General features: G+C 37.4%; 1 protein-coding gene across 1 annotated transcript in view; it reads right to left on the reverse strand.

Moving 5' to 3' along the window:
- FHAD1 (forkhead associated phosphopeptide binding domain 1) overlaps positions 1-25,776 on the reverse strand; it is a gene marked incomplete at its 5' end in the record, with an annotated part of 2,130,934 nt that overhangs the window by 1,727,941 nt on the left and 377,217 nt on the right. Inside the window, one exon of the mRNA XM_044060429.1 lies at positions 14,152-14,238. Within this exon, the coding sequence (XP_043916364.1) occupies positions 14,152-14,238 (87 nt within the window). The remainder of the gene's footprint in view (positions 1-14,151; positions 14,239-25,776) is intronic.

Genomic DNA, 25,776 nt, shown 5'->3' on the forward strand with positions numbered 1-25,776 from the left:
GGATGTCTCCGAAGGAGATATCATCAGGAGGTGATCTTGGGGATTGTTCACCCTCATCGAAGTCTGTGCCTTCTGTGACAGATTCCTTTGGTAAATCCAAGTGTTTCCTCTTGCACTTCTTCTTCTTCTTAGGGACCTCCTCAGTGGTATGATCTGAGGAAGTATCATAAGAAGAGGGTATTCCCTTTTGGGATTCCTGAGTTTTTGGTACATGTAGTTCTTGTGGAGGCAATGGTTGAGACTCTGAATGTAGGTGTGACAGGGATGTGTGTTCCAAGTAGGAAGGGGTCAACTGACTGCTACAGTCATATCTCTCTCCATAGCCTTGAATGCTGATCAACCCAGACAAGTAAAGGACCCTGGATCTGAAAGGGTAGGTCTGGGAACAGAGATCACTTCCTGCTCTGAAGAGATCCCTCTCAAGGCAGAAGCCAAGGACCCTGGATCTGAAACTGTAGGTCTGGGAAAAGAGATCAATTCCTGCTCTGAAGAGATCCCTCTCAAGGCAGAAGCCAGAGCCATGCTGATCTGTGCTGAAGCCCCAAGGTGCACAGAAGTCTCCAAAAACACAAGAATTGAATCTAGCCCCTTGGAACCAACAGGACAGATACGGCTCCAACAGGTCTCTGGTTCCAACTGAACTGAGGAGTTCAGAGCAATAAGTGGTTCCAAAGATAAATATATCTTCAGCTCTGACACAGACAAGCACTGGGCAGCTCAGAACTGTAGTCTCTAAGCCTTCAAGTGAAGTTAGAGGAGGAAGTAAATGGAGAGCAGCTGAAGAATGGCATCCTTGACCCGTCGGTGTAGGAACCAAGTTGTATCCTGTCATACCTTGTGCTCAAAGAATTTTTCTCATCAGTCTCTCCACATCATCTTCAGTTAGACTTCTAGAGGAATGGGCTGACATCACAGAAGGTGATTTAGGTCTCTCTAAGAATGCTGAAGGGAAGTCTCTCTGGAAAGGGTTCAATGGAGGGTGAATAACTTGTTCTTGGAAGAAAGATTTTTGTCAAATCCTGTAACTGTGGTGTCAGATCCAAGGATCTCAGCACTGAAGTTTGTCCTTGACCTGTAATTTTAGGAATGAAAGAGCTAGTCAGTTCCGGTAGTTGATTTATGTTAATTCTCATTGCCGATGAAACAGTCGGAGCTGATCTTTGTGACTTTTTTCCTGTCTGTTCCGAAGGGGAAGATGGAACCGATGTTTTAGTCTTTTTTGAACTCAGAGTTGATGGAGATGTTGGTACTGACAAACTTCTTTTGTTCTTCTTCTCAGAAACTTTGGAAGACGAAGAATACGGACAAAAAAAATCAGATTTGCTTCTTGATTTTTCTTTAGAAGAAGTGGCTCTATATAATGCCTCGCTGAAAAAAGACAGAAGTAGGCCTTTTAGGATTAATTTATTTTTCCATTTGACAAGAGGTCTATGGATAAAGGAAAAATAAATAGAGCAATCTTCCTGAAGATGGAGGGGGCCCAAATAGTAAACACAAAGAGGAAGTGTCAGAAAAGGGTATTTTATGGCCACATTTCTGACAACCTATAAATCCAGCTGGAGCCTTTTCCTTTTCTGCCATATCTCTTCTCTCTCACACACACACACACACACACATACACACACATACACCCACACACACACACACAGAAAAATAAAGAAAAATACAGTACATTTTTTCTTTTTTCTTTTTTTTTTTTTAGGAGAGAAAAATATAGAAATATATCAACAATGACAATAAAGAGACTACACAAAATGTAGGAGGAACATATCAGCAATGTTATTTAGAATACACTGAAATGTAGGGAAAGGGAAATAAAGACAATAGTATTTAGAGTACTGATGCTCAAGAAAGGGAAAATGGTAAGGGATTTTATAAATTATAGAAAGAAATAGAAAATATAGAAGGATTGAAAGTTAGAGTTGAAAATATATTAAAGGAATCACTTATCTGCTCGAGAGCAATTGGCACCACATCTGACACAAAAAGTGGCAAATGGGATCTGAGGTAACTGGGATAGGTGCATTGTGGGAAAGGCATAAGCTCAAGAATTTTTTGGTTACGACAAGCTATTGTAGCAGCTGAGTTGCTTCTGAGGATCAGAACCAAAGCCATGGGTTGAAGATAGCAGGAAAATTGACAACATCTGCTCAGAACAATACACTGCAGGATAAACACATATGTAGATGTGTAGAGAATCTAGAATTTGTGTGCAACACATTAAGAGCTTTCTTGTCTTCATCAGTAAGAGCCATGTCCTCTAGAAGTTGGTTAGCTTACTGGAGTATGGTACTTTGGAACCTAACCACATGTAGCAGCAAATCAAAAGTCATAACAGCAGTAGAACCATCAGAAGTTATTTTATTTCCCAACTCACAAAACTTGTTAACATATATTATGTAGTATCCTAATTAGTTTACTTCCTTTCAAGGCAAGGGATATGAATCAGAGGTTTTAGCTGTTTGAAACAGTACAACACTTATCTTGAGATGTAAAACATACAGGAATTACATCAGGTTCCTGAAAATTAGCTTTTATTAACATTTTAGATACTTTTGCAGTTGAGGTAAAGGTGAGCTGAAAAAGAACAAGATGCAAAAAGGCAAAAACAAATCATTTCAAGAAGGCTTTTATCACCTTGGATAAATCTACAAAGTCCTACTAAAAATGTTCAACTAATTAAATTTATTAAATCACAAAATATAGATCTTGGGGAAAGCATGGGTCCATTCCATGAAGTGAGATCCCAACCTCCAGAATGACATTCAGTTTCAGTTTATCCAAATCTGGTAACTGTGGCTGATGTAAGGATGTTTATTTTTTATCAGACTACTTATTTAAAGGAAGTACAATGGATTAGCAAGGAGGAAGTAAGGATAGCTATGAAGAAGATAAAGAATGGAAAGGCTGTTGGTCCAGATGACATACCTGTGGAAGCATGGAGGTGTTTAGGTGAAATGGCAGTGGAGTTTTTAACCAGATTGTTTAATGAAATCTTGGAAAGTGACAGGATGCCTGAGGAATTGAGAAAAATTGTTTTGGTACTGACGTTTAAGAAAAGGGTGATGTGTAGAGCTGTAGTAACTACAGAGGGATTAAATCGATCAGTCACAGCATGACGGTATGGGAAAGAGTAGTGGAAGCTAGGTTAAGAAGGGACGTGATGATTAGTGATCAGCAGTATGGTTTCATGCCGGGAAAGAGCACTACAGATGTGATGTTTGCTCTGAGAGTGTTGATGGAGAAGTACAGAGAAGGTCAGAAGGAGTTGCATTGTGTTTTTGTAGACTTAGAGAAAGCATATGACAGGGTGCTTAGAAAGGAGTTGTGGTATTGTATGAGGAAGTCGGGAGTGTCAGAGAAGTATGTAAGAGTGGTACAGGATATGTACGAGGATAGTGTGACAGCGGTGAGGTCTGCGGTGGGAGTGACAAATGCATTTAAGGTGGAGGTGGGATTACATCAAGGATCAGCTCTGAGCCCTTTCTTATTTGTAATGGTGATAGGTTGACAGACGAGATCAAACAGGAGTCCCCGTGGACTATGATGTTTGCAGATGACATTGTTATCTGTAGTGAGAATAGGGAACAGGTGGAGGAGACCCTGGAGAGATGGAAATATGCCCTAGAGAGAAGAGGAATGAAGGTCAGCAGGACTAAGACAGAATATATGTGTGTGAATGAGAGGGAGGATAGAGGAATGGTGAGGATGCAAGGAGTAGAGGTGACGAAGGTGGATGAGTTTAAATACTTGGGATCAATAGTTCAGAGTAATGGTGAGTGTGGAAGAGAGGTGAAGAAGAGAGTACAGGCAGGATGGAATGGGTGGAGAAGAGTGTCAGGAGTGATTTGTGACAGACGAGTACCAATAAGAGTGAAAGGGAAGGTCTACAAGAGGGTAGTGAGACCAGCTATGTTATATGGGTTGGAGACAGTGGCATTGATAAAAAGGCAGGAGTTTGAGCTGGATGTGGCAGAGTTAAAGATGTTAAGATTTGGACTGGGTGTGACAAGGGTGGACAGGATTAGGAGTAAGTATATTAGAGGGTCAGCCCAGGTTGGAAGGTTTGGAGACAAAGCCAGAGAGGCAAGATTACATTGGTTTGGAAGTGCTGAGGAGGGATGCTGAGTATATTGGGAAAAAGATGCTAAGGATGAAGCTACCTGGTAACAGGAAAAGAGGAAGGCCTAAGATAAGGTTTATGGATGTGGTGAGGGAGGACATGCAGGTGGTTGGTGTGGCAGAGCAAGATGCAGAGGACAGGAAGAAATGGAAACAGATGATCCGCTGTGGCGACCCCTAATGGGAACAACCGAAAGAAGATGATGATGATGAACATTACAGAAATCATTATTAAAACATTTCAGCAAACTTTTTTAAGTCTATACCAGCAGAAGATTCATTTTTCTACTTTTCTGTTGCAAACGAGTATTTAAAACAGAAATAAAAGACCAACAGAATTTTATGAGAGAAAATACACTACTGCATTCTCAGTGTTCTACAATTTTAGCCACAGTGGAAGCTCTACTTTTATCTTCACTTTTTTTTACTGAGGAGGTTCAAACAAGTTTAAAAAATAAATGACCACAAGCTTCACAGTAATAACATGCTGAAAAGATTTCCTTTCGAGATCCACTATGCAAATGAATTGAAAAAACAAATATTTTTACAATTAATCTACACATTTTATGCAATAAGAATTGCCTTACAACATAATAGTTATTAGTAATTTGCATGTTAACCCAAAACTGCCTAATTAGATGGATACACTTGACATTTTGTTTTTTGTCATTACCTCCTTTTCTTCACAATGTACTCTGTGTCCACAGAAGATAAGATAGATGTCCTACCTTCCATACAAGAGTTTTTTCGTTCATTCAGAATAGTTGTACTCAGAATTAAAGCTTACTTTCAGAATGTCTGTTCACAATATCAATATTTTCCAGTTATTGTAAAGGTATGTTTGCAAGCCTTCTTTTTTTCAAACACTGTTATGAACCCTTTCTTTTACCAAGACAAAATGCTGGCATTAAAAGCACATTTTAAAGAGTTAGACTGTTCACTTCAGGTGCTCTTGAAGGTTTCCCCCTAGCAAGAGTGGCACTGTTCATGCAATTCTATTTTCAGATGCTCATTCATGAATAACAACAGAGGTGGTTTGCCTCTTTGGGGTAAATATGCAGTGTCAGAAATATATTATGTTTATAACCTTAGTAGAAAGAAAGAAAGAATACAAGCATCTAAGCAGGCAGGCTTTTCCTGGTTGAAAAATCTTACATGTAATAGGCCACATAATTTGATGGTCAGTGAGACAAATTCCTAGAGAAAGCATCATGAAAGTTCATGAATATTCAACCTTTTATGCATAACGAAGCTGAACTGTATTGAAATGCAAAACAAGGTGAGAAATAGTTTAAGTCATGTTTTTACTTGTTATATATGATAGTGAAATAATAACTTTGCAGGAAGAAAAATACGTTAGTATGAGGAAAAGCTATTTTGGAGTACCTGTTATTTAAACAGTTTCACATATGCACACTAGAAAGTATTATCACAAGTATTATCTACTATTCAAATGTTGAAGTAACAGCCCAAGAGATTAGAACAATCAGAAGTATTTATAAGGCAATACCGCCACATACAATATAGAAGGAAAGCATCACAAATAGAGCATTTTGGTATACACATTTATTTTGTTTCATTACAGGCATTCATGAGCCCTGATATCAGATTGACAATAACATTGCACTGTATCACTTTAGTGTTAAATAAATTACAGTTGCTAAAATGGCTGTTGTTATTGTGCAAATGTGTATATGGTTGCTACCTTTTTAATACTAATGTACGGTGTATCCCTTTAATAGTCTGTCTTTCTCATAATGCATTGTGAATTTTGAAAAGCAGTCATTTGAGTGTGAGATGCTGAAGTGTTAACATCATTTATGCTGAGTTATTTGCTTGTCCATTCCTCACAAATATCTGCCTCTATTTTTAAATCATGCACAACTACTTAACTATATTTATAGTGAAGACAGCTAGCATAATAACAACATATGAAACAGTAATTTCCTCAGTGCAAGGAATTTCACTTTAAACCTTAATGTTTTCTTCAAAGACGCAACATACAATCAATTGAAGATACCTACTGTTTGCTTGACTTGAAAATCTAAATTGGTACTCCCTTCCACCCTAGCTGACAGCTACATCCCCTTGGACACATGACTACAAAACTGAGAACGACAACTTTGAGCAGGCATCAATCTGTTAGAAATGTCTCAGGCCAGCCAGCAAGCCCTTCTGAGCTAATGCCTATGTATAATAGATTCAGATAAAGAAAATAAGGAAATAGCAATACTATGGCTTTATTTTGTAAAGTCAGCTATCTGGTTACTGATGCAAAAAAAAGCATTATGAATAAAAACAAAAATATTTCTCATTCTGAAGCTAAGAAATCCAGCATGTTTCTATGTCTTGCAAAACATTACAGTTGAGTAATTAGAGTTATCCTAACAGTAGATGTTTGAATAATTACTGTTGCAATACTTTAGCTATATGGGTTTTATCCTCCATAGGATATAACAGCTGACCAGCTTCCAAAGCTTCAGGGCATCTTCCACATGCCCAAACTATTAGTGAGCTCAAGGGGACCTGATTAAAAAGACAGGTTTGGCACCAAGCCCTTCAAAGCTTTCATGCCAACAGGTAGAGGGAAGCCAAGCCCTGAAATGATAATGCTAGGAATAACAAAAAAAAAAAATAAATTTCCAGACAAAAAACACACAAAAAAAACAAAGGGTTACAGAGTTAGGGAGTGGATACTGCAGCACTGGTCATTCAAACATCTGTTGTTGTTTACTGATACAACCATACTACATTCATCATACTGATAATTGCTGCAGTAGACTTAGCTATGAGGGTAGATTACCATAGCTTAATACATTTGGGAGGTACAAGGAGAAAAGTTCAAAAGCCCCTCCAGAATGGTCCTAACAAAGCCTGAACTGGACCTAGAGAAGGACTCAAGCTTGTAATGGCTTGTAAACCTAAATATAGAGGACCAGACTGCTGTTTGTGGAATACTTCTAGAATCCAAACATTTCCAAAAAGCCACAGATAAAGCCAAGGACCTGGTAGAACAGGGTTTGACCATACCTAAAATGGCTTTGTTGCTGTATTGAGTATAGCAAAAGATAGCCTTAGACAACCATTTGGAAACGGTCTGTTTTGGCACAGGTTGTCCCTTCTTCTTACTTTCACAAAAATGAACAATTGGTCCAAAGATCTGAAAGACTTAGTTCAGTCAATATGGTCCCTAAGTTGTCTGTGAACATCCGATGTATGGAGTATCCCTTCTTCCTCATTTTTAGTTTCAGTAAAAACAAAACACAAATTCCAGCAAAGCTAGAACTTCCAATAAGTGACCTCCCAAACCTCTTGTGTCAGAGGTCAGAGACATATGGGATATATGCAAATGATCCTTATGAACATCAGGTGTTTCATCTAATTGGCAATTCTGAATGACCATGACTTGTTTCGTCATTTTAATGGGCAATTTCAGGCCAATAAAGCCAAATCCCACTAGCTGTGGATATGCATATTTCGGCCTTGTTATGACCTCATCGGTCCTCTGACACAAGAGGTTTGGGAGGTCACTTATTGGAAGTTCTAGCTTTGCTGGAGTTTGCATTTTGTTTTTACTGACTGTTTTTTTAGTGACCTTCTCACTCATTGTTTCATTTTTAGTTTCAGGAAAGAGAACAGGGGGATGGTTAGCTTGGCATAAAGTAAACTTAGATACCACTTTAAGCACAGAAGAAGGATTAGTTCTAAAAGAAACCCTGTCTCTGTGGAAAATGAGATAGGGTTAACTCACCATAAGAGCTTGCAACAAAGAAACTTTAGAAACTTTTCTTGCAGAGGTCAGAGAAATCATGTTTCCATGTTGAGAAACTCTAGTCAGTCAGGTTAGTTAGCTGGTTCAAATGGAGCAAGTATTAGATTCTCTCACACAAAATTAAGATCCCAAATAAGGGCCACTGGTATTCTTGGGGGACACATGCAAAACCCCTTCAAAAATATTTTGACAAGAGAATGGATTAAAATAGGAGGATCCATGGGCAGGCATACTGAAATGGCCAATAAATGAACCTCAATGTAGGAGTAAGAAAGGCCATAGGATATTAACTCATATAAATATTGTAAAACCAGAGAACAGCTGGCCCTGAATGGGTGCTGGCTATGTTGTTGCCACCAGCAAGAAAACATTTTTTCCATTTAATAATACATGATTTTCTACTAGCAGGCTTTCTTGTCTCCATTAGTACCTGCTTCAAGTTCTCAATAAACATGTAACTAAAAGCAATTAAGAACCTATTTTCAAGCAGCAAACTGAAGTTGATTGATGTTGGGTTGTATCAAACACACCCCTGTTTTTGTGTGAGTAGATCCAGTTTATGAGAAAACTTGTGGTAATTGCCCCTGGCCATTTCCAAAAGAGGGAAGAGTCACAGTTGCCTGGGCCAGAAGGGAATCACCACAACGATCTTGGGGGATTCCTTCTGAATCATCAGAAGTACCCTTACTATCATCGTAAAGGTAGGAAAAGCAGTTTGGAGCAGAATCTTACCAGCTTATTGCTCAGAGAGGATGCAAATAGGTCTACTTCAGGAAATCCCCACTGATGGATTAAACCACGGAAGACTCCCCTGATCTAACACAGCTTGTCTGCAATACAGTTTTGCTCTTACCAGATGTAGGATTCCTGTAGAGTGAGATTGTGCTGCAAAGCTAACATGGCTAGTCTGCAAAGGGGACACAGTCTGGTTCCTCCTTGCTTGTTGGTATAGAATGTGACTGTGGCATTGTCTGTAACAACTTGAAGAGGTCCAGGAGACCGAAGATGATTCACAGAGTTGAGTGTCTTGATCAGGACAAGCATCTCTTTTTACATTTATGCGCTTGCATCTGTCCTTGGTGTCCCCCACATCCTGCTCTTTTATCCCTCCTGAAACTGCTGCTCATGCAAAGTGTAAGACTTTTGTGGTGACTGACTGCTTTGGAACAGGGACATAGAAGGGAATACATGGATTTAGGGATATTTACTGTCTCCACAAAGTAATTTCTCTTCTGACAAAACTCAGCACTGGGATTTGAAAAGACAAGGGGGGGTGCTGGACCAAACAGACTTTAGATGCCGTTGCATCTTTCTCATGTGGAGTCTTGCCAGGGTATTATGAGAATCATAGATGCCATGAGACCCAAACTCCTGAGGTATGCCCTCACAGTGACTGAAGCCTGAGTGGAAAACCTTAGAAATAGATCGAGATATAGATCTATTTTTTTCCTGTGGAGGAAGCACTTTTTTGAACTGAGGTGCCTACATGACACCCCAGGAACACAATCCTATGTGAAGGAGCAAAAAAATAATTTTGAATGTTCTCTTGGAACTCCATCTTGTGTAAGATCTCTCACCCAAGTGAGAGATTCCTGACACTGAAAAAGATAAGCAAGTCATCTAAATATAGAAATTCTGGATAACCTGTAGCCTGCAATGAGCTATAGTTGGAGCTAGACACTTTGGATTATCCAAAGCAAAAAGTTTGTTCACAAAGGATGAGGCAGATAACTGATAATATGATCCAGCCATATGCAACCTTAAGAAACATCTGAAGTCTGGATGAATAGGGGATGTAATGACATGCATCTTTTAAATCTAGTGCTACCAGGAAACTTGAATGAGGAAGTGGGCACGATCACAAACAGGTTTAGGAAATAAAGATTGAGAACTGGTTTCCCATCACTTCTTTGTCACTAAAAACATTCCTCAATAAAAACTTTTCCCAACCTCAGAAAGAAGGACTGTTCTATCACTCCCTGGGACAGCATGTGAAGAGTTTAATCTGGTGGATGAGGAATTGCCCTCTGAAAAGGAAAGATTTCCTCCCACTGCCATCTGTAGCCTTGATGGATAATTTTCAGAACCCATTTGTCTGAAACTATATGCTACCAAAGAGAAAAGTGGAGGGTCATACTTTCTGGAAGGTTAAAGGGACTGTGAGGGTGGGTGGGGACAAGGTACTGTCCTTGATTTTGGGTGGATCCTGAATTCTTTTTGGAACCCTCTTACCATTTCTTCTTAAACTTTGGATTACCTGCATTTTGTTGAGACTGTTTATTCTGCTTTTTTCCAAAATAGATGAGGATCTACAGAATCCCTTAGAAAATTTGGAAAAGGAGTGTTGAAATATCTTGGAGGTTCCCTGTAACAACTTACCCCTTTCATCACACTTTTAGATAACCTCTAAAGCAGGGACCAAAAACTAAAACTCTATCCAAAGGAGAATTTAAAATTTCATTTTTCATATCATCTGGGAGGTTCTAAGAATGCAGCCAGACAAACCTCCTCAAAATGGTACAAAACAGTGCAAGTGGCTGGCTATAGTCCTGGAAGAAGTATCAACAGAGTCATACACACAGTGTAAACAATAAGTAGTGACACATACAATGAAAAAAACTACATTATTTAATACAGATTTTTCACCTCACAAGAAGAAACTGCAGACAAAACATTCCTCATACTTTCCCAATTAGAATAAGCTTGAATAACGTGTGAGCATGACAATTCAAAATTCTGAAAATCAAGTTTGGAGAATCATACACTTTGCCAACATACTTATCAATAATCTTCCCAGCCTTGTCAGAAAGAGTAGGAATGAACTTAACCAAATGTTTAGGAGCAATAGTATTAACTAAAACTATAGCTGCTGGGTCAGGTTTGGGAAGAGTGTTTAAAAAAAAATGATTAAGGAACTTTATACATTTGGTCTTTTAAGATGCGGCAGGCTGACTACCAGGAAAATTGCAGGGAGTGACACGCACAACCTCTACAGCTGACAGAACTGGAAATGGGTGATGGTTCTGGAAATTCCTTCTGTAACAGCTTATAGTATTTTCTGAAGGACTGAGCTACCTCATCATACTCCCATTGAAAATACTAGCGCATTCTGTATATAGTCTTAGAAAAACAGAACCCCCACAGGGAGAATCTGAAACTGAACTCTCCTTTGAATCTGAAAACTGAGGAGAAACCCTGTATCCATCCCTTAATCTTGCTGTCCAGATTCAGAATCTTGAATCTCTTCAGGAAAAGACCCTTCTTTTACCAGTAACCACCTTGTAAGAAGGATCAATATCCCAAATTAAACCCTGGGTCAGACCCAGTAAATGACTCCTGTCTAAGGAAATTTGAGGAGGAGGGGTAGATATACGTTTAGTTTTCTGTTTCTTTTTGATAGGAAAATGGGGCCAACAGTGTTATTAATAGCAATAGCAGCTTTCCAGAGATGGACACAACATTCAGACTAAACAGGGAAGCTTTCCTTGCCCCATCTCCCAGGAACAACAAGAGTGGATCTCTGTTGCCCACTGAGGGGACCCCAACAGTCACTAAGGATGTGGTTAACCCCTGTTACACAGGGGCTGTAGATGCTACTCTAGAGAGAACTGTGGTAAAAGATGAGTGGTCTGAGGAACATGCTATGGCCACAGCAGTGTCACCCACCTGTGGCTGAGGCAAATTGCTAGCTTGCTGTGGTAGCCAAAGCTGTTTACCTAACTTTTTCTTTTTGTGGCTTTAAGAAGGACTGACCATGGGACCAGTGGTTTGTTTCATGGTCAAGCCGAATATGGTGCCTCTTGCCAGGGGAAAACAAGCAGCACAAGTCCGTCAAAAGTTGAATTCTTTAAAAAAGTCACTTTCTTCCCACAAAAATACAGTAAAAAGCACTTTAAAACACTTTGCCAGATGAAAAAAATAAACATAGTTTCTCCACTGAAAAAATGGTTTTCATTTCTTTTAAACAACTTTCAAACTAGCAGGAAAAAAGAGCATTCCAGTTTAAAAATACAGTTAAATCTTATGAGAGTCCATTAAAACATAGACTCCTAGCTTACAAAATAACTTTCCTAAGCAGGAAAGTACAATAAAAGAACAATTTCTATAAAATGGAAGGGTTTTCCTCAAAGGGAAGCTATCTGCCCAGCAAGGAACAGCACAAGCTGAACATCAATCCTCAAAAGCCTCAGAGAAGCATAATCTTCAACATCAGGAAAGCTCTGAAGAGCTTGGTACCCAAATCTGTCATTTTTATCAGCTCAGCTTGAGCTGACTGATGGTTTGGGTGTGTGGAAGGTGCCCTAAAGCTTTGGAAGCTGTGCGGCTGTTATATCCTATGCAGGATATAACCCATATTCCTAAGGCTGCTGCAGCAGTTGTCAATATGGTGAACATCAGTATTAATAATTCACTTCTAAAGACTTTCATAAATCATAAATTTTATTTATTTTTTTTTTCAAAGATTGTGCCCTTCTATGCATTATTCATGCACCATTGACAAAACTATTCTTACTTGGGGCGAAAGGGGTGGCAAACTAAGAGAAAAGTAAAAAAATGCTTTGTTGGAAAAATACATTTTTTTTAAATATTGTGCAAATTTACACTGAAAATACATTATTACTAGACATGAGGGACGCAGCCTCAAGAAGGAGGTTGCAAGAGAACTTGCTCCCTGCAAAAATATAGTCTGCATTTTTTGCTCAGTTTTTTATCTTGCATATTATATCAGTGTTTAATTGGTAAGGTTCTCAAATGCTGTTTGCAATATTTTGTTTGAAAAAAGTTCTCAATAGTTTCATCAGGATTATCTGCATCGTTCTTGTTTGCTTTGGCTTTTTAGAGCAAATCCAATATTCTACCACCTGTTTACAAAAAATGTCACTTAATGAGAGACACACTGCTTTTAACCTGAGTACGAAAAAGAAATACATGGAACAATGCTTTAGCCTGGATAATGAACAGGAATTACTAAAATAAAAGAAACAAATAAATATGTAAGTAAATCAATTACTTAATTAATCACAGATGGGTAGAATCCCAAAGCTACGCACAGGGTGGTAGGCACTAGGTGGAACTGGGATGAGCCAGAATGCCCTGCAACACAGCAGTGGCAAAGCCTGCTCTAGTTCTGGAATATAAAGGCAGGTGGTAGTGTTTTGTGAAGGTATGCACAGAACTCCAAGTGGCTGCCTCCAAAATGTCTTTGGTAGGAACTCCTCTGAGGAAGGCTGTAGAGGTAGCTGTGGCCCTGGTGGAGTGGGATCTGATGCCTGTAGGGACAGATTTTCCATGATAGGAGTAACAAAACTGTATGCAGTGGCCTATCCATTAAGAAACAAATAAATATGTAAGTAAATAAATAAATTGATCAGGGCTGACAGACAAAACACATGCAAAACACATACATTCAGACAGAAAGAGCGCACTCTAGAAAACTGTTTCAAAATTTCAAACATTTGTAATGAACAAGTTAAAAGCATCTGAAATGCAACTTGTAATCAAAACAGCAATAATGACGAGTAGTGATTATTGCTGGGGAGTCCCTGGGAAAAAGAATACTAAGCAAAATAACAGTCCTCACCTGAGTCACTGACAGAAGAAAAAAATAAAAAACGTGCCTCTGCTTTTATATGTAGTATGGAAACTGTTAACATTTACTGGCTCATTTCCTACTCCAGACAGTAGAGATCATAAACAAACAAACAAAAAAAATCACTCCTGGGAGGTGTGTGTTGAGTACATGCATGGAGAGGTAATCTGCACCAGGAAGGAAAGCTACATTATCTGGTGATTCAAATATATAAAGAAGTATCATGGCAAAGGTAATCGAGAACTTTGTGACCAATGGGAGTTCATTGATATATACCTGTCCCAGATAGCCAGCATGTAAATATGCAGAAAGCTGCAGTAGCTACATATAAGTATGAAAATGCATCTGACTTCAGATTTTAACTGCTGAAGAAGCTGCCTTATTTTCCCACTTTGAAAAGACTAATGCTGTTACTGTGTTCCGTACACTGATAAGCCATAAAACAGCAAAGTACTTACACAATTTCCACTCAAATACATACTTTGTCCACTTTAAAAAAACAGTTTTCAACAACAGCAACTGAAAATAATAAACAGTTGCATGTGTAAGCTTTCTTTCAACTTTATAAATAGTGCACGCGTGTAACTTTAATGCAGCATGTATAAGCTGCCCATAGCTCATACCACTAAAGACTTCAGAAACTATACATTCACTTCTGGTGACTAACCTGCAGCTCTGTTACTGCTGTCTGTGGAACAAGCACATCTGGAGCTGAGTAGGTGGTCTGAATAATCCGACTTCGAAATCGTTCCAGCTGCAAAAAAGAGTTAATTTAAGTTTTGATTCCAGTACTATAACTGCAGCAGGAAAACTAGAATAAATCAATTTATCCTGGGAATGGTATGTGGCTGTACTCCTTATCTACTAGATTGCCATCTGTGGCTGTAAAATTAACTTAACTCCTACCATAAGCTTTGCAGCTACAAACTATAGATGCTGTCTGACAATACTCTGGTGCACAGAATCCATAGTTAGGTCCCACATGCAGAGCTAGATTAGCTGAGTTCTTTGAAATGCGAACAAGACACAGTTCATAAACCTAGTATTACATATGAGTAAGCTGTTCTTCTAGTTGTAAGGAGATGTTACAGAAATCCACATTTTGGCAAACCTTAAAATCATCCTAGCTGGTTGGGTGAGTTATGCACTGTGACAAGCACAAAGCGTATCAAGAGACCCCGAATGGATTATATTATAACAGTTCTCTAAGTTGACATGGTAGCAACAGTTGACCCTGAAGGGCAATTTTTCAAGTAGCAACCATACAGATAAAGTGGATAAGCCCTCTAGACAATTGACTGATATTTGGTAAAAGCCATCAGAACAATAGAGTATATGATGGAGTAATCCTTAAATTACTCATTCCAGCCACCCTAAACCAGATGCTAAGACATACTGGTATCAAACAGAATTTTTTTTTTATTTTATTTTAGTTTATGCTTTTGTTAATTCATTCACTCCAATGAAGTTCTGGAGGTTTGTACTTTTATTACCCAATGACTGCATCCTGAGCTTTTGACAAAATCAAGTTATGTCCTCACATTTCAAACAAATGTTCCTATCTCTAGAGCCAGAAGGATTACTAAAGAAATATAAATGGCAAACTGTTCAGTAAAGTTATAATAAACACAGTATAGATTAATTACATAATATTTTGCATACAACTTACAGTATCACAGTAACCACTCAAGCTACACACATACTGTCAGCAGCATTTCATTCATCCCTCTATGAACTTTCATAGGCGGATAAGCAGTTATGTCTGTGTTGCTTGGTTGATGAAATATTTGGAAAAATGTAAAAATTATGACAATATAAATAAATACTTTTTGAACAACAGTCAATATCTCTTAAGCAGCGCTAGACAGAGGTCAAATAACAATGCAGTTGCTTTGCCCATCATGTAACCTTTAAGATGAAATATTTCAACTGCTTGTATGTAATTATTGTTTTGAAATTATTAATGCAAATATGAACATGCCTGGAGTTCAGAAATTCACCTCACAGATGTACCAGCTGCTAGGAACACTGTTTTCCAAAACAGAAAATTTAAAACAGACCTATATTTTTTCTTTTTTGTTTTTGTTTTTTGTTATCTAAGCAGGCTACCAGCAATAGCAAAAAGAATACCCTCTATAGGGTAGAAAAACATTTAGTGGAGAGAGGCAAGTACCAACTATGGTATGGTAGAACTACCAAAGGTAGAAAAAGTGAATAAAAAGGAAGAATTGGAGAAAAACGCCAAAAATTAAACATTTAGGTGAGGGATGTATAACTAGAGAGTGATAGATAAAGGGCTTTTAAAGTACTTGTACTCACAAAAATGCAACAATAATGAAATTAGATCTCCAAGAAAGATCCACATCTCTGCGAGATGGTGGCAAACAAGTTCTGAGGTATTACTAGTTGACTGGGGCATTATGGGTAGAAGGAGGAGATCATGTGTTGGATCTGAAAGTCCAGTGTATGAGGCCAAGTCAGATCTGAGGTCAGATCCAATAGCCATCATTTGAGGAATGAATGAAAAGGACAACATCAGATCATGTTTTAATATCATTTCTTTAATAGTTACAGTTGTTCTTGCATGGAAGTCAGAAATCCTGGTTCCACTGTACAAAGCAGTGGCAATTGCAGTCTTTAATTTGAGTTACCACATATAACTTATCATGTAATATACCAGACTTGGAAACTATCATTTCAAAAGAGATGACTTAATAACATCATTTATTGCTATAAAACATGGCACAACGTTATCTGCATATCGATTAATTAATTATTATCTCAGTTCTCATCATAGATCCCTTCTACTTTGCAGTACAAAAGTATATAATCTGAAACTAAAATTCATCTATCAAAGTCCCAACAATTAGGGTATGCTAGCAGTGTTTGATTAAAAATAGCAAATTATTTTGACAAGTTTAAGAATCAACTCCATTCTCTGACAGGTAAGAATAAAAATATAACTGAGGGTTTTGCAAACAGGTTACTCATCAACTTTTTAGCAGAGTTTAGAGATAGTTTTGTTCAACTTTGTACCTTTGAAAGTGTCTGTCTTGAGTCAACAAAAATAAAAAAAATCTTGAAGATTGTTCAGTTATGTGGCAGTAAGGCCTTACAATAGAAGAGTAAACTGAAAGGGTCCAAACCAATGGATGGGTGTGGAACATGGGCAATCCTTGAATTCATCTACATTTATTTGTTTATTTGTGAGGTTATCTTTTAATTACTGAGTTGTCCAGATGGGTTTTAGTTCATTTTTATTGGACACACAGAGAGACTACTACCAGCAGATTTATGCAATCAAAACAAATACAGAAATTAATTATCATTTAACAAGTTGCAGTGTAGAAGTCAAAAATAGTAGAAGATCAAACAAACATAGTTACTTACTTATGGTTATTCACCGCATATACACATTGTTAGAAACAATAATATAAAATGTTACATAATGTGGTAGCTATGAAATCACATAAGCTACATCGTGAGTGTATAGTTAAGATTCTCTTTAGGGCAGAGAAGGTAAACAAACATACAGGTTACTATGTAATACTGAGACATGCTGGAACTTGGCACCTACGGGGATACTGTAAGGGTGGGATTTGATGAAGCAGGGTCTATATTAAATCAGTGAATGCTTAATCAAGCGAACGGATTTATCAACCCCATGTAAGTGAAAGCTTACAATCCCGAACACTTAGAACAGCGATTTTTTTCCCAGGGAAAAAAATTGCTGTTCCAAAAAAGAAAAAAAAAACTTTAAAACGTTACATAAAGTGGGGGGCTATGCCCCCGGCACCCCCCTACTTAAATATACCAACTCCGAGATCACACTACAGTGACAAAAATGGCAAAATAATGAAGGTGGTCATGCGATTTCTTTCCCAGGGAAAGAATTTGCTTATATGCCATTTCGGTATTTTGCTGTTTCGTGCTTTCAAGTTCGATCAAGACACATTAGAAATAATGCATCTTCAATCATATAATAGGGAACCGATGAAGCATGTGTTAGAGATACTAATCTGATACATAGGTAGTGAAGGTACATGCTGATTTTGTATGACGCTAGATAATGGAATGTATTAAAACAGTACCATTAGTGATCACATGGATTGGCATAGTATAGTGATTTAAGAAGGCACATGCACACTACACACACATAACCATAAGTTGGCAAATCTACATTAGAATGTAATCATCAGTTAAAAAGTAATTTTTGTACAGCAGAATATGAAATGCAACAATTTTATCTGGACTGTCCTATAAAGCAAGATCTTGGCTGTTTCTTGAAAATGGTAAACATGAAACTAGTGATTTCACAATGGAGCTTGCTCTAGCGGTTAATTTTGTAATTTTGAAACTGGGAATCTCCAAATGAGTAAAAGGAACGCAATACCTTTATAAGTACATTTTGTGATGAATATAGAGGTTGATTAGGGTGATACATCAGATAGCAGAAAAAAACATTTCATTATGGAAGTTGAATATGGGAAAAATTACCAAAAAAAAGAGGGAATTGTGGTACAAGGAGATTATGAAATATTGGTATTGGATAAGTCTTGGAACTGTTTAACTGTCAATATTAAAAAAGAAAAGAACAGGGAGGTATATGGGAATGGCATGACTTGTTGTGCAGCACTTTGGCAAATAAGCTGCATGATAAGGCCACTAAGGAGGTTTAGGTACAGACAAAAAAGACTGCATCATGTTTGTATGTCAGGAGAAACAATGGGACGTATGAGAATGGACTAAAAGTTACGACAAAGTGAAAAGATAAAAGAACTATGCCTGAATATGGGATATTATATGGACAACATGATATAGATGAAAAGGAGCAGGTAGGTGAGACAGATAGTCATTTTTTCATTCATATAGTTCACTTGGAAATCTAGGTGTGAAGTGATTAAGGATTCATTGAAAATTTAAAATTTTGGTTGCAGAAAAAAGGAGGCTGATTGTATTTGCAAGCATTTCTTTATATGTTTATTATTGTAAATGTTGTACATATATTTGTAATACAGAGTTGCATATAAGTTTTGTAAATAAATTTCACCTACTTTTTTGATAAATGTGTGATCGTTTATATTTACCCGAGCTTCCATAACTAAGACAAATGGGACCTTAGTTTAACAACTAATCCAAAGGCCAACAAACTCAGAAGTACAGTCCCCATGTTACACTGCACTGTCCGTATTGACAAAAACAAATCCATTTTCCTGGTATGGGAATAGTATTTGCAGTCTTCTGCACATCAAAGGTGTGCGTTCTACCTGTTGAGCCACTGACAATTTTTTTGTCTTCTAATGTAAGGGTTTCATACAATATTGCTCCTAGATATTTTTATTTTTATTTTGTCAGCATGCGTAATAATTGTGCTGCATTTTGTCGTGATTTCAAGTTTGTGGATACACGTGTATATGCAGTTATAAGAAAAAATAAAACAAAACTTCTTTTGGTGGCACTTAATAGGACATACGAGTTATAGAGCCACTTGTCTACTATGTAGTTAAGGAGACACTCTATACTGACATTGTGGAAATTTAATTTAGTTAGACTGTTTAAGAGTTCTATTTGACTAATTGTGTTAAAGGCTTTAGGAAAAGGATAGGAATAAGTCTACTAGTCTGGCAGTTAGCACACAGGCTTAAGGCTTTGAGCTATAGTTCCTTTGGTATAGGGTTTGATTCCCTCAACCCTTGTTTGCTTATGGTGTGACCTTAAGCAAGTCACTCAAGTAGCTAGTGCTTTGGGGCAACTAGGAATTTGGGCTAGACTCCACAATGACCCCTGGAATGTAAGCCTAGGTACTATATAGGAACCAGCTTATGTTCCAACTTTGCCTGAAATGACTGTGTCTCTTATATAGTCTGTCATGGTTAATAGGGCTATGGATACTGAATAATCTTTCTGGAAGCCCTACTGTGCCTTGGGAAGCATGTTGAATACTTACACATACTAGAAGAGCTGCTGGTGTACTAATCATCTGAGCATTTTTGAACAATCAAAACAAATACACGAGTCTCCATAGAGAGCTACAAGTGTTTAGAGGGAGCCCAATGGAACTTTTGTGATGCCTTTGGGAAAAAAAGCAGTTTACTGTACATGGCATATTGATGGCATATTGATGGCAGTGCACTACAAAGGCCTTTGAGTTTTCTTCATGTGCATGCTATTTTTGATTCATTTTAGTGATAAATCAGATTACATATGTTTGTAGACTATGTTGATTTGGATTTTTAGACCAAATATGGTCGATGACTGGAAAAATAACACATACATTCCTTTTTTATTGAAATAATTCAGCACAGAATCAGTATAACAATAATAAACAACATCAAGAGAAGTGACGATGTATGTATGATAAATTGTTACCTATCTAGGATAGAAGAATGGGCCGAAAGGGTAGGCTTCAATTTAAGTACAATAAATGCAAGATAGTATTTTCTGGAAATAGCATTGAATATTAAATTGAAACAGGTGACATTAAATTGGAAAGAGCAGATAATATGACTTTGGGACAATGGTTTGAACTTTAAACACTATGTTCTTCAGATTAAAGCCAGAGCACTACAGGTAGGTCTGATGTTTAATATACCTGAAACAAGAGCTCATAAAGCAATGAAAGATGCATTTATCTCCATGGTAAGACCAATTCTTGAATACAGCTTGATCTTCTATAGTTTAACAATGACTGAAATGTGAGAACTTGAGATTGTGCAAAGGCATTATACAAAAATAATAACAACAAATAGATTTCAGTCATACATAAAAAAGATTAACATATCTAGGTTTATGTAGTATTATCTACAGATTGGTCAGAGGGAGATTTTATCTGACCTTTAAAGCAATAGCTGGCAATGATTTAAGAACTCAAGTGGGATTGGATTTGGTCCTACCACTACAATGTATAAGAGAAAGGGGACCGACTTATAAAATGAAGCATACTACGACTCAGAGAAGAGAGAGAGAGATCTAACACAACAAATACCAACACTGTATTATAAATGACCATATTAACTATATTTAAAAGCAGACTAGAGGACTATATGGGAAATAATAAATTCAAACATGGACAATGGGAATTTGCATTACTGAAGGTCAGATAGGACTCTCTTCAGATATGGGTACAACTATGGAACTATATACCGTAATACATCAAGTTATGCACAGACTATTAAAAGTGATAAAAACAATAAATTCTAAAAGATGGGTACATAAGAAAAGACATTTTTCCAAAAGGATTTAAAACTAGCATCCATGAGCTAACATCAGATAAAGTTCCTAAAAATATCAGATTCATAAAGATCCAACATGATTTTTGTATAAATACATATCAATTTGTATAAACCTGCTTTAAAAAGTAAACTAGCATCTTTCTGTTGAGAAGCAATATCCAATGCAGTCATAGCTAAAATAGTAAAAATAAATATTTTAACTAAACATGTAGCAGCATAAATTCTGTATGCTGCATAGTTAACCAACTTAGTGGGATTATGGAGAAGCTCACACCTGTAATATACTCAAACAAGTTATATGTTGCTATGTGGTAAATACATAGGAACATTTCCAGAATTTTTGAAAATTTTCAGCTACTGGATATTGACAACTTCTACGGGAGTTCTGAGATGGAGAACCAGACTCCTGACTCTACCAGTGACCAATATCCATTAGAAAAGAATCTGATTTGATGGTCCAGCAAATGGGGAGGAAACACGATAGGAATCTAAAAGATAAAATTATTACCTTAAAAGTAAGAGCTGTAGGGATACCAGAGAAATAACTAACTCCAATGCTCATGAGATTACACATAAGATTTTTCTCTGATTGGAGCTGATACTTGTATACCACTGAAGCCCACAAATGAGAGGGGTTTTGCTGAGTGAAACACATAGATTGTCTTAGTACATTTAACAAGGTTAAAGGGAAAGAGTTGATATAACCACTCATTTTGGAAAATAAAAACTGTGTGTCTGAGTTGGAAAAACTTCCAGCAGTCCTTATACAACAATTGTATTACAGGTTCACAGGTGTATACTAGACTAATGACCACTGGGGCCTTTATAAACCTGGCCAAGCATCCCAAATATATCCCACAAGTTTGTATACCTTAGAGGTTATTTTACAGGGTATATGTAAGCTAGGGCAAGATTTATAGGTTGCTTCTGTCCATGAAAGACACTGGCCAGGATTCTCTTGAATAAGGATATGAAAAAGCTTTGCTTTACATTGATGGGAAGCCTTTTACTGAAAAGGGGAATTCTCGGAAACATATACCTGTCCCTCTAACATGTCCTATTTATCTTGCAAGCAAAGTTTAAATCTCTAGCTCAAGTAATTTTGGTGTTATTCAGTTTGTAGCTATGCAAAAGGTTAATCACAGTGGGATCCGAGGATGCCTTCTATGCCAGGTAACAGTCTGTAGGAAACAGTATACAGATAGGGCTTTGAGGCAATCTGTATAGACCATGGTGTTCATGCCCTGTATTCTTTTGGTGAGGAATCTCTTTGAACATTCCAGTTGTTGCATGTATCTTCTCAGGTACATACCTGTGTACTTAGTGATGGGCCTGATGAGGGCTGAATAGAGTGGAATGCTGACTTCCTTGGAACTAGAGGCCATGTCCTTGCTTATGAGCTGCCCAGTATAGAATGATGTCTTTACTAGCTTAGACACATGTTGTTTGCAAGCCAAGTTACTACCTACATAAGTACCCAAATACCTAACTACTGTTCTACTCTTACGGGTGTGTTATTGATGAGGTAATTTCTTAGGGTGGCTGACTTCCTAAAAGCTACTATTGAGTAATGCTGTGTTTACACATGCTCAATCCAGACATGGGTAAACTACTCCATCTGTGGGTAAACATAGCATTCCCTGTTCCCAAACATGAGCTACCCATGCCTTTTGCCATAACCAATTTCACATTAAACAATACATTTGTGGGCACCAATATAGATGATCAAAAAGCCATAGAAAAAAAGTCTTGGCCTTCAGAAACAAAACAATACAGAGGAAATTGAAGATTATGTAATATGTGAGCATAGTCTGACATACTGGTAATGGGCAGCAGGTAACAACATGCTATACACACTGAAAAATATTAAGTATTAGTAAGTACAACTTGAAAAATATTGCTGACAAAGATGATCATAAGACACTAGGATTAGTCTGTGATCTGAATTTTACATAATGTGATTAAGTGACTTTTTGTCATTCTTCTGCCATGAGCTCCATTCTCTGACCCCCCCCCCCCCCACACACACACACACAAATACAAATTTTACTAAGAGTTTCTTCCATAAAGGCACATATAACAGATTCAAATATGGAATCTCACAAATCTCTCTTAACTGACTTACAGCTCTATAGGTCTCAAAGCCAAATGTCATGAGAGTCTTCATGCCACAGGATTCCCAAGATCAATATGCAGCCAATTAAAGATGCCTCTACTATATTTCATAAGTGTGCATCCAAGTTTCTTAATGTGAGTCATTTATGTATACTGAAAGCCATGACATATTTTTTGATGTTAGGAAGACCCAGGCCTCCCTCTCAAAGTGGGGTTAATAATATGCAAGAGGATATTTTGTGCCTAACTGAACTCCATATATAATTTAGCATAAACATCTGGATTTTACAGAGACAAACATTTGTAGGGGAAACTACGATGAGTCATAAAAATAAATAACCTTTGAAAGAACATAGTTTTTAATACATTAATTCTAAGCAAGAAATGGATGCATACATTATGCCATAAATGAACTGAGCTAAATAAATGATTTCATAATTTACAAAGGTTAGATGAATGGTTGAAGTATTAGATGGGTATAACTGATTCCATAAATAATTAGGAAAGATCAGCAGAAAGGCAACTGATGGCCTTCCCCTCTAAATGTAATGACCATCTGAGTAACATGAAAAAGCCCAGTTTAGATAAATTAACTTTGATGCCCAATATTTTTTGGAAATGGGAAAACAGATTAATAAACAACAGTGTATCCTTCATAGAACCCTTAATCAAAATCAAACAATCATCAGCAAACATCATAATCATCACCATTGTGGTACCTTATCTCTATCCTCTAAGCAATGGATAAAGTACAGTTGTTTATTTAAACTTACTATAACAGTAGATGTTCTAATTGTTCACAGGTGCAATAGCCTAAGCTTTATGGATTATATCCTGCCCAGGATATGACCAAAGGCCAGCTTTCTAAGCTTTAGGGCACATTCCACACACCTTAACCATGGAGTGTCTCAAGCAGAGGCATATAAAACAGCATTTAGAGTGCCAAAACTGACAGAGCTTTCTTACCTCAGGAAGGGAGGCTACAGCCCTGAACGGTACATGCTAGAAAAGAAAAAAAAAAACACAAGTAAAAGATAAATGCTTATATTAGGAATATATACCTATATATCTCCATACCTCGGCAATAAATCTAAAACAGAATCAAAAAGGAGGTGATGGCTACAGCAATAGTCATCTATTAGAACAGCTACTGTTCCGGTAAGTTAACTTACACAACTGTACTAAGTTCAACATTAGATCACTGTTGCAGTAGCCTAAGCTGCATTGCTAGATTATCACAGTTTAGGATTATATAGGGCAGAAGAGGAAAGAATTAAGAATCCAACAACCCCTGGCGAATGTTCTTAGCAAAGCTAGTTCTGGACCTGAAAAAAGAATCCAGTTTGCAATGCTTTTTGAAAATATGTATAGAGGATGATGCTGCCTCTAAAATACTTCTAGAGTTCACTTGCCTTTTTCCAAAAAAAAAAACAAACAAAAAAAAAAAACAAAAGAATCCAAAGCCCTGGTAGTGTGAGCCCTGACCCTGCATGGAAGTGATGTATTATTGTGAGGACAGCAGAAAGAAATAGCATGAGGCACTCATCTAGAAACTGTTTTGACACTGGTTTTCCTTTTTTCTTACCTGCATATGAGGCAAATAGTTCATTAGCCTTCCTGAGGGATTGTGTTCCCTCCAAGTAGTAGCTGAGCTGAATGTGGACATCCAGAGTATGTAAGAATATTTTGCCCTTGTTTTTAAGTTCGGGAAAGAATACAGATAAATTAATAAATTGTGTCAAGGTAAACTGTGAAACCTCTTTAGGAATAAAAGAAGAGACTGTGTCGAGGTAAACTGTGAAACTGTTTAGGAATAAAAGAAGTATTTGTTCTCAAAGAAACCCTGTCCTCGTGGAAAATGAGGTAGGGTAGACTTACCATAAGAGCTTGTAACTCAGATAGTCTTCTTCTAGCAGAACTCAGAGCAATAAGTAACACAGTTTTCCAGGTTAAAAACCTCAAATTGGCCTGATGAGCTGGTTTAGATAGAAGAAGTATACATTTTTAAAGCACAAAGTTAAGATCACAAGAACTACAGCCACCTCTTTCCTAAACACAAGGATATTTAAAATGCCTTGTATAAACTGCTTGACTTGTGGATAGGTAGTAAGGGAGATCTAAGGGCAGACGAGCAAAAGTGGCCAAAAGATGACTTTTGACAGATGATTAAGAAAATAATCTAGAAGCAGTGGTATCCAGGCCTTAAAAGGGTCTTAGTTCCTGGCATGGCACCAACTAGAAAAACTCTTCCACTTATACGTATATGATTTTTCTAATAAAAGGTTTTTAGTCTCTATTAGTACCTGCTGCATGTTCTCACAAAAAAGGTGCCTAAAGGGTATAAAACACATCATCCAAGCAGTCAAATGAAGTGATTTCAGGTTGGGGTGTATAAGTAACCCCTATCTTCTGTGATTAAATTAAGTCTGTGGGGAAGCTTGTGGCAATTGCCCTTGGCTAGTTTCAAAAGAAGAGAGAAACACTGTTTCATGGGCCAAAAAGGAATTCATGGCCACTATCTTTGGGGAGTCTTTCTGGCTCCTTGAAAGAATTCTGGATATCAGTGGAAAGGATTTAAAAGCATAGATAATCATTCACATCCATAAGAATGAGAAAACATCTGTCTTTCAAGACTGCTTATAATGATTCCTGGAGTAGAATTTCTTTAACTGTCTGTTTTGAAAAGAGAAAAACAGAGCCATTTGAAATGTTCCCCACAGCTGGATCAATTCTTAGAAGATCCCCAGGTGTCATTTCTATTTGTAAGGCTCTGCCTGGTCCTGCTCATCTTATGTGCTGTAATGTTTTACTCTGCCAGTACATATGATGCCTAAGGAGTCAAACTGAACTGAGCTGCTACCTCCCAGACTATTGTGGCAAGTGTACAAAGGGGGTATGATTTGGCACCCCCTTGCTTAATTACATACCACATCAATGAGATATTA

Source organism: Protopterus annectens, chromosome 2.part0 (assembly GCF_019279795.1).
Source record: "Protopterus annectens isolate FY-2018-M chromosome 2.part0, PAN1.0, whole genome shotgun sequence".
NCBI lineage: Eukaryota > Metazoa > Chordata > Ceratodontiformes > Protopteridae > Protopterus > Protopterus annectens.